We start from the raw sequence: 9,960 nt of genomic DNA, 5'->3' as shown, positions 1-9,960 counted from the left end.
TGGAACCAGAAAATACACTGAAGCATAACGTCACCAACTGTTCATTAGGTTTACTTCTCCCAGACATCTGGGAACCCATTCAAAGTTTATGTCTTGTTGTTTTCCTACAAACTGCTCTGAAACAGTCTTTACAGACTCCCTCTTAGAATAAATGCATGAATGAATGAATCATCATACCCAAGAAATGACTGCTATTCTACACAATCACACTGAACTTGTTTAAAATTATAATATATACCAAATTCATTTGGACATTTTTATTTGTTTCCCTTCATGATGACCCAAAAGTCAGTGTAATGAGTGTCATGCCACACATACATAATGTTCTACTGAAAGAGCCTTTTTATTTTTGTCTTTTGAAGGATTCACATTTGGATTGGTTACCTTGAAAAAAAAAACAAAAATTATAAGATTCACAAAAATATTCTGTCCTTTACAGTGTTCAGATTTTTTGCACAATTGCCACACAAATTAAAATACACAGATAACACCAATAGTTCACAACAAGGTGTCTGTATTCTCATGATTCAGTTCTCTGAACATGCAACATTAAGCTCAGCACTCTAATTTGGCACGAGAGAGAGCTTTGACGGAGAAACCAGTCCAAATAATAAAGGTGAATTAGACAAACGCTCCGTCCGGTGTCTGTAGATGTTGTAGGTGTGCACTCCCCTGCTACACCATATACTGTATATATTTCCGAGACAGAACATTTATAAGCCATTGCATGCATTCATTATATCCACAAAAAACAGAAACCTGTAGAAGCTTTCCTAACAATATGGAATAGGAATCCAGAGCCAAACAAAGGCCTTCTGAAGAAAAATGCTATTGTTCATTTTTATATAGCCCTCATTAGTTTGATCCTGATATCTCAGACTAAGGCAACTTTCCTTTCAAAGGAAATCAGGGTTTCAATGTCTTTTTTGGCCAGTCTGGTTTATAACTAACAAGAAGACATCACAGTGATGGGGACAGATATTTTTTATGCAATCTGAATATCTCAACTCTGCCTCGGCATGCCCATATACTGGGCGAAGTGGTGGTTAACATCTGCTGAATATGAAGGTAAAATTTGTCATATGAGACATAAAAACAAGAATTTATACACTCACATTTGTATAACAATGTGACAGTATGTTCCTTCTGTGTCAGACCCCACTGTAAATTCAATTTGTTGATGGCAAACAGGACACTTTTTTGCCTTACATTGAGGTAAGTCTCATTTTTACCTGGCTCATGACCCAATACGCATTACACAGTATAGGAATTACTGAAAACATTATGATCAACATGACCTTGTACCTGTAATTTGTGAACACCTTCAATGACAATGTACACATACTTTTCAGTGTTTATGTTGGTGTGTTGGCAAAAGCTTGTCAAACTACATGTTTCCATGACCCAACATTGTACACAGTTACATGTAAATATACTGTAACACAATTTTCTATATGCACCATTGCTGATAACAAACTTACTGGACAAGTATTGTGTAATCGCGTGCTTGTGAAAACAGTTATAAATGCCAAGGATTTAATTTCAGATGAGACAATATTGCTTAGGGACCCCTGTGACCTATAATATTTTATGCCCTCAAAACAAGTTCAACACTGAGAATGACTCACAAAATACCAAATGTCTCTGAATATATAATTCAACTTTTTTACTATTGACCTTTCACATATTTCAGAAAAAAATCACATTTTTCAGGCAAGCCCTCTCAAATCACTGCCACAGCTGAGGTTCCCACCAATCAGAGTAACAGTGACAGATAAATGTTTATGGTCTCAGACACTTAGTTCGAGTTCTACACAAAAACTGTTCATAATGCCCCACATTAAAAACAACAACCTGTAGGAAAACAGCACAAGAGAGGTAGAAATTTGAATTCCAAGACCTATGATCCACAAATAGTTGGATGTTTCCTTAATTTAGCATGCTAATTATCAATTGGCTGCACAGTAAGAGAAAACAAAAGCATACTTTTGGCACAACTAGAAGACGCAATCACACTCAGCAAGCCCTCGACCCAGAAGGATATTTACACTGCTAATGCTCCACCGTGGAAGAGATTCTGCCCTGCTAGGTGGCCACTTCCTCACGTGGCAGATTGAGCCTCACCTCCCCTCCTGCTGCTGTGGAGGCTGAGTAAACCGCTGCGGTGAAAACAGATGAAGGGCTGTTGGTCTCCATGGTGAAGAGCTTGCAAGGTCCCGGTAGAGTCGTGTCAGGAGCCTCCTTTTCTGGGCTGGATGCCTGGGAGGATCCAGGGGAGGAAGTAGGACTGAGCTGCACAGCTGTAGTATCCTGCAGTGTGTGTTCACTGGTCTCTATTTCAAACGCTGCCCCACCAGCCAGCCCTCCGGGCCCCATTAACCCCATTCCTCTGCTGCCCATCTTACCCCTGCATGAGCTGTGAGGAGGGGGGAGGCGACTGCACACACAACAGGCCCCGAAAAAGGAAAAGGCCACCAGCAGTAGGACAGGTCCAATGATGATTGGGGGGTTGGCAGAAGGCACCAGTGTGCTGAAGGCGAATGCTCCCACCAGAGTGATGTTGAGTCCAGCCAGCATGATGCATAGGCCACAGGCACAGCAGAGCGCTGGAGAGGGCAGGCCATGAGGGCGAGACTTCCTCCTCTTCTTCTTCTGGGGCTCCTTTTTAGGAAGAGGGGTGCTGGTGTTTCTATCAGTGATAACCATGGCTCTCTCTCTTCCTCTGTGTTATTATATCTCCCTGTGCTTCAGTCCAAGTTCTTCCCCATGGCAATGTTTACATAAAGTGTGTCCATTTCACAATGTGGCAATATCTTTCTCTGGAAATGACAACACATGACAGCTGTAAGACCCACACAATGAAAGAAACACTGCCTCTGATGAGTGCACTCACAACACTGCTCTTGTTTTGTGCACGAGCACTGATGCTCATTGTACGCATAGTGAAGGGTCCTTGCTGAGATAACCTGTGTAATCCATCAGTGAGCTCTGGGCATTCATCACTTTGCTCTGCTACTCCTCTACATTACAAATATCTAGAAAGGTTGTGGTTTGACATATTACAGTACATCTCTGATAACCTACAAGAAACACCAGCCACTGTGTTGGCATCTGAATGGCACTGAAGCGTTTGCTCTTTACTGGTGACACCTGAAGCTGTTCCCACATCTGAAAGGCCTGCTGATTATTAAATGGCTTCAAATATATTTTGAAATACCATTTAGCTTTTTCAAATAGAACACCAACATGTAAAACAACACATAAGAAAAGCACAGGGAACCTACTGAGACAAAGATGATTAAGTAAAGAAATTAATGAAATGAATATTGAGGAGCAACAGTTAGGAGGTATTAATAGCACCATTGGTAGGAAATACTGACTTTATGTTGTAGTACTAAATTTAACATCATTGATCAGAATCATTACTTATTTTCTCTGGATTTGGAAAGTAAAATGTATGCAATCTCACTGCTTCATTCGTGCCAGTTTGGCCACGTAGGGAATAGCATTCATTATTTACAATAGTTACAACAAAATCAGCCCTTTCGACCCAGCATGCACCCATTCAGGAGCATACGGTGCAAATACAGAGAGAGCCTGTGGGAAAACGGTCATTTTTGCTAAACGTGTATGTCAGTAACCTAAATCTAAGCATTAACTCTAAGCATGAATTTAACACATTTAAATGCATGCCATACGCACTGCTGCATTCCTGTAAAATGAAATCATAAAAACATCATCTTACCTTTTATGTCTGTATACTGAAGGTCTTTGCATTGTTTAATCGGTGGATTTTCAACGCGAATCCCAGACTAATTACTCGGTGATATTAATGAGAGGTTGAAAGGACGCACAAAGACCAGACGAAGGATTTTCATGCTGCTTTTGCGTTACAGTCCTGAGGACACAAGTTATGACAGCCATTCAATCAGTGGCCAGCGAAACACAAAGCAGAGCGACCCGACCCGCTAAGGAAAATAAAATCTGAGAGGACAGAGAAGATCACTTGGGTGAGATGGCATTTCTTCTGTGTTGGCACACAGACGTATCACCGTGCGCCGCTCCTGATGTGGACCGAGACGCACGTAACACCTGACAGGTCATCCCACAACAGAAATTGAGGGAATGTATAGGAGGATTCTCTCCAGAAGTCGGTGTGAAGCCGTCCTGTTCAACTATTTTTGACCTGCCGCCTATAGCATGTTCCTCCTCCCATCCACCGATCCATTCTTTACCACTAATCAGCCGGATGTGCGCGCGCGCTCCTGTGAAGAGGATGGTGAAGGTGATGGGTGTTGGTGCAGATTCAAGACGAACGCGCAAACATTTGATTTATTCCCCATTTCTTTTGAAATGTAATCTCAATTCTCCTTCTAAGTCTAAACTGTGTATTTTATTTAAAATCCTTCCCAGGTTACAGCTGCCTGCTCGAGATATTGATGAAACTGATACAGATCAGGATCAGCATATTGACAATGAGTCATTAAATCACAATAAGATAGTTGCAAATGATAAGAAAGGTTTGATTGGTTCTTACAATAATTAAAGTACACGTTTCTAAATTTTGATATAAGTGATTTATAAAAAGGGAAATGATTTCTTAACAGCTGCAATTAATGACATTATTTACAACATATATAAATGGTGGTATAAATGGTTTCTTAGATAGCATTAAAGCCTCAAGGTAAACACATTCTTGGCCTTGAAAGCAGCACTTTAGCGAAATAAACCCAACTCAAGGTCCACTAACTTGTCTTTTTTCTTCATAATTCTTCCAGTGTCTGTTTTGTTGTAAAGACAAAATTACCCAATGTCAATTTATTATCTAGCTCCAGAACTTTTAACCATATCAAATTATCTTCATCAGCAAATTGCAGCTGGCAAACAATCTCAACTCAGGATGAACTTGCTCTTTTAGAGGTGGAGCTTTCACTTGTATTATATGGTATTCATCAGCCAAAATGGATGAGGAGCAGTCCCAGATGTGAAGCCTTACAAGCGGTCAGAATAAATGAAGGTTTGAGGGTCTACAGTTTCATAACAACTGAGCTAACTCCATCCGCTGATGGAGACTGCGTGATACGATCAACAGCTCCAAGAAGATTTAATGGACTTGTCAGCTGCTGTTTCGAGGGGTGGGGATGAAGAGTTTGGTTCACCTCTTTTGGTCACCATCAGAAAGACTAAACATAGCTGGCATTTTGACTGTTTATTTGACAGAATAGGGCAAAATGTGGTTTCTTTTTTAAAATTTGCTGAGCCTCTGTGAGATGAGTGTTTATATATTAATGCCTCTGGTCTATGATTGCATGCTGGAGTGGGCATGAACTGGCCATGGATGGATGGTTTAAAAATGATAAATAAATAAAGGAAGTCCTCAAACACTGAGGCTTGAATTGAAGCAATTTTTCCTTTTTCAGTGTCAACCATCAACGTCTTCTGGATGATGTTCAATCAACTGTTTATTATGTGTCCCTCTGCCAGTTAACTTCATGCAGACTCAGAAGGACTTCGGCGAGGCGTTGTGATTTGAGACCTGACAATCAAACTGCTAGTTGTCATCAAGGCACTGCAGACTCCTTGGACTCCTGTTGCTGAGACCCATCATCGTTATTCAGCCTCACAGCACGTCACACTTTTCGTCTGAGCACAGCGTTCTTCCCCACGCCACTTCCCATGCAGCATCACTTCTGCCTGTGCTGTCCTGAATATCAATGTATTATATTACACTGCGGTGGTGCAGCTCACTGTGTGCATGCGATGGTTGTAGCTATTTGCATATCTGAACACATGCATACCCATTTGTTTAGCTCTTTCTACATACAAACCAGAGAGCTTGAGCTGTACTGTGTAAGAGTCCCATCATCACATAATGACCATAATAATTTTTTAATTGGAGAATGAAAACATGGGGCGATGATGAGATGAGCTGCACACAAATGGGACTGCTGGGCTTCATTAGCTTCCCTTAGTGTCAGGAAGTACTTCACTAACAATTCCAATTTAATATTTGCATATAATTATAAGACCACATGAGTACAATATCATGAGGTGATCTCAGCAAATAAGATTATACAACAACGCTACAGCAAAAATAATGAATCAGAAAGACTCAAAATACCCTTTTTCCCACATTTGAAGGAATCTTAATGAAGAAGATTTAGTAGAGAAGATTAAATAATAGTGGTCAGTCAGCTCGTGTGGTAAGATGACATCATGGCAAGTCTTGATCAGGTGACAGCTTTAGTTTCCGTCTAGATAAGATGTCTGGGATGTCTGAAGAAGTTCTGCAACAGAGAAGAGTCAGAAAGTCATGTAAGCACAAGTATCCTCACCCTTACTTCAACAATTAGCATATTCATATATTATCTGGCTAGCCATCCCTGGTAGGCTAGTGGTTAAGGCGCATCGCTTTTGCTGCTGCGGCCCTGGCTAGTTTGGATAGTTCAGGTCAAGTTGTACTGTACTGTTGTACTGTCTAAAACCTAGCGTGAACTAAAATGCATAAGAGCAGAATGGATGTTCTGGTTGAGCTGTTGTTTTATTCAAAAGCTAGAAATCAATACTTTCTAGAGCACTTTACAGTTGTTCCACAAATTTTTCAAGATGGTATAACAAATAAGAACAGTTTACTTTTACACTTTTTATTTTTATACTGCAATACAATGACCTTAATTGTGTAGCTTTCTAAATATTAAGCATTAAAAAGCCATTCTTTTTAATAAATGCCACTCAAGTCCAATATGTATATGTTTGGTGTCACACTGGTCAACACATGGCATGCATGGTTGACCTAATCTGGCATGAGAGAAGTCTAACCAGTATTTGGGTTATCATAACATGTGATACATTTTGAAAGTCCCCTTTTCTCCTGTAAATGGTTTGGACAAACAATAGAGAAGAACTTGCTCTTACATAAGGTGTATTCTACTGACAATTGTGCTGTGAGAGAAAATACATTTAAATTCCAAAAATATTATATGTACTTCCAACAATGTCGTGATATAATCAACGAACTATCAAAGTGCAGCAGACACAGAATAAATACATTTTTCATTATAGCATAACTTCATTAAGAACATGCCCTGATTCTGTCCATGAAACAGAACAGTAACCCAGTTTTTAATTTTTGGCACCTCATCAAATCCCATTGCATTTAGGTCAGATTATTGCACAGTGGTACTCAGTCTTGTCTCATGTTAGCGTGGTATCATTACCTTATGACAACAAAGTAAGAATAGTAAAAGACTGTTCCAAACATCAAGATTGACTATGAACCTAAGCCTCAGGTGTTGAATTCAGCAGTATTAAACACCCATTTCGCTCCCAATCTTGATCCTTATCTTTTCTGTACAATATTAATATCACACCACTTCTTGCTCTTGTATATAATATAAATCATTAATCCACAAATGCATACAGTTCGTAGGAGACAGACATTGTTGGTTTGAATCTCATACCCTTCATCTGGGTTGGGCTCAGCCCTTGGTCCGCCCTCGACAAAGGTTCCCATACGACTCTTAGAACGTTCCAGATTTAGTTGACTCTGAGTCCCTGCAAGACCACAGGGCAGCAGATAAGCATACAGCAACATAGAGTATGCTGTTACTTTTCATCAGTGTGTGGAAATTGTACTATGATGGTAGGCAGTACAGAGAGAAAACAAAATCTCAAAAAAAGGCATACACATAATTGGGTTGTCCATTAAATGAAGCTGAAATGTACAAGGCATAAAAATCTGGAACGTCTGTATTCCATCTCATATGAGTGTTTGAATGCAGTCCAATAGTCTTTTTATCATTTTTCTACTTTTCCACTGCACCCCATGAGATGGCTCGTGCTCTGCAATACCCAGCTAGACACAATATCACTTTTACTGGTAGCTCTCCAATGTCCAGATTGGTAATCATTGTAAGATCGGTAATTAGCAACTATTGGACATAGACACAATGGCTCAGCATCAAGTAGCTGAACACAGTACATTTGAAAGTTACATGATAGCTGTATTGATTAGTGTCTTTTCAATTTAGGGAAAATCTGGCTTAGACAATCATACTCACCTTCTCGTCTTAGTGCCTCTATCGGCTGTTCAGGAGCAGGATTGGCAGGCGTGGGGTGCACTCGGACATTTCCTGGGAAGTTAAGAAATGTTCTGAGAAAAAATTTTTCTTGGATAGAACAAATATAATTCTTTTAGTAATGTAGTGAACAAATACATTAAACAAGTCATATTTATTATAGCATGGTGCATGTAATGAAACAAAGCTGTTGAAGGTTATTGACGTTTATATAATTTTCAAATAATAAATAATGATATCAGCCTTGTGATAGACTGGTGACCCATCACGGGTGTACCCCGCCTCCTGCCCAGTGTCAGCACGTAAGGGCTAATGGATGGATGACTAATTCAAACAACTTACCAAAAGATGGAAGAATATGGTTGATGTTCAGCCAGGCTCTTATGAAGGGGTAGATCGATATGAGCAGGCCTGGAAACAGAAGGCATCATTAATTTGATAGGTGATAAAGTGACACTGGTTTTCCTACAGTACTATTGTCATTATTGGTGGAATAAATGTCTAGAAACAGACTAATTGCTGTATTCATGGAAATATTTGTCACATTCATATTTATTTTTTGTCCTAAATTTGTACTGTAGTGTACTGAAGAAAAACCACGGGTACAGGAAAATGTTTTGTACTGCAAGCTCTAAGAAAGATCTCATTATAAATTTATCACAATCTGGACACTTCAAAATACAAACTTTAACTGATGCCTGCGAGCTACACCAGGAGGTTTTCCATAGAAGTTCCTATAATTATAGACATCACAACCAACAATAAGATAGTTTGATGAAATACAGCAGCTATTAAAAGAACAACAACAGCATGTAATCAAATACAGTATATGATGCTTTGTTCTGTTCAAGTCGAAGTATAAAGTAATATTGAAGCACAGGGCTTGTGTGCCTCTCAGTAGCACAGTGCTCCCATTCAACACCGTTATTGATTTCCCTTATAAGCCAGAAGAGCCTTGGCAGGCCCTGACAGTGACTGTGATGCATGTCTGTGCTTAAAATGTCATGAAACTGCAGAAGGAGTGAAAAGATTCTGCCAAGAACACAGTGTTCATACTCATTAGTCAGCCTATGTGTTGGAGGAGGCATCATGGCACATAAGCCCCAAAACACATAATTAGATGCTTAGCTGCAGAAGTGTTGAGAGAGTATCCATGTCAAACTGCTGTGCACAGTTTTGATTTGCCAAATTTATGCACACATAAATAAATAAATGAATTATTTAAAGCTGATTAAATCATCAGTGAGAATGTATTTCAAATTAACTATATATGGTTATGTTGTCTTCCTCACATTAAAAACCCTGGCCTCTTCCTGTTGATGCACTTTACCATGGTAAAGTGACTCTCCCGGCTATCAGCTGGTTCCAGTTACACTGTTGTATCAGATGATCACATGGATAGAAGAGTGGATGGAAAATGTGACAGGCCATAGGGTTTTTGACTTTTTGACTTTTTGGCAAATCTTCATCAGTATGCCTGTTGCATATGCGTGTGTCCTTTTCATACTAGATTATTTTTAAACCCTTGAGTTCTGTGGACATTGACTTCTCTTTCTCATTGTTTGTGATCTCATAAAACTGACTGCTAGATGATAAAAAAATAATATTAATAATTGCTGGAAAATCTTTACATTATGCAAATACAATGCAAATCGGTGCACAGTGGATTGGGCAGTAGTCGTAGGCAGGGGCCCCGACGACCTGATCTCTGGACACGGAGACTAGCCCTGGGGACATGGAATGTCACCTCGCTGGTGGGGAAGGAGCCCGAGCTTGTGCAGGAGGTTGAGAGGTACCGGCTAGATATAGTCGGGCTCACCTCCACACACAGCTTGGGCTCTGGAACTTTACTCCTCGAGAGAGGCTGGACTCTCTACTACTC

General features: G+C 39.9%; 2 protein-coding genes across 2 annotated transcripts in view; both read right to left on the bottom strand.

Moving 5' to 3' along the window:
* Positions 1–337: 337 nt before the first annotated feature.
* On the bottom strand, positions 338–4,335 carry tmem275a (transmembrane protein 275a). Its single transcript, XM_020595616.1, has 2 exons — positions 3,746–4,335; positions 338–2,819 (listed from the first exon to the last, which is right to left on the bottom strand). The coding sequence occupies exon 2, from the start codon at positions 2,704–2,706 to the stop codon at positions 2,086–2,088; it is 621 nt and encodes a 206-aa protein (XP_020451272.1). The 5' UTR covers positions 2,707–2,819; positions 3,746–4,335; the 3' UTR covers positions 338–2,085.
* A 380-nt stretch (positions 4,336–4,715) lies between these two features.
* kncn (kinocilin) overlaps positions 4,716–9,960 on the bottom strand; it is an 8,271-nt gene continuing 3,026 nt past the window's right edge. Inside the window, exons 2-5 of the mRNA XM_020595719.1 lie at positions 8,421–8,489; positions 8,061–8,132; positions 7,461–7,554; positions 4,716–6,287 (exon numbers count right to left, since the gene is read on the bottom strand). Of these exons, the coding sequence (XP_020451375.1) occupies positions 6,215–6,287; positions 7,461–7,554; positions 8,061–8,132; positions 8,421–8,489 (308 nt within the window). The 3' untranslated portion in view covers positions 4,716–6,214. The remainder of the gene's footprint in view (positions 6,288–7,460; positions 7,555–8,060; positions 8,133–8,420; positions 8,490–9,960) is intronic.

This window comes from Monopterus albus, unplaced genomic scaffold (genome assembly GCF_001952655.1).
Source record: "Monopterus albus unplaced genomic scaffold, M_albus_1.0 scaffold28.1, whole genome shotgun sequence".
NCBI lineage: Eukaryota > Metazoa > Chordata > Actinopteri > Synbranchiformes > Synbranchidae > Monopterus > Monopterus albus.
The sequence above is the reverse complement of the archived record's forward strand: the minus strand, read 5'-3'. Positions and strand labels throughout refer to the sequence as shown.

Bases quoted from the DNA above. Each gene is read 5' to 3' on its own strand.
- tmem275a (XM_020595616.1), bottom strand. From the start codon at position 2,706: ATGGTTATCACTGATAGAAACACCAGCACCCCTCTTCCTAAAAAGGAG.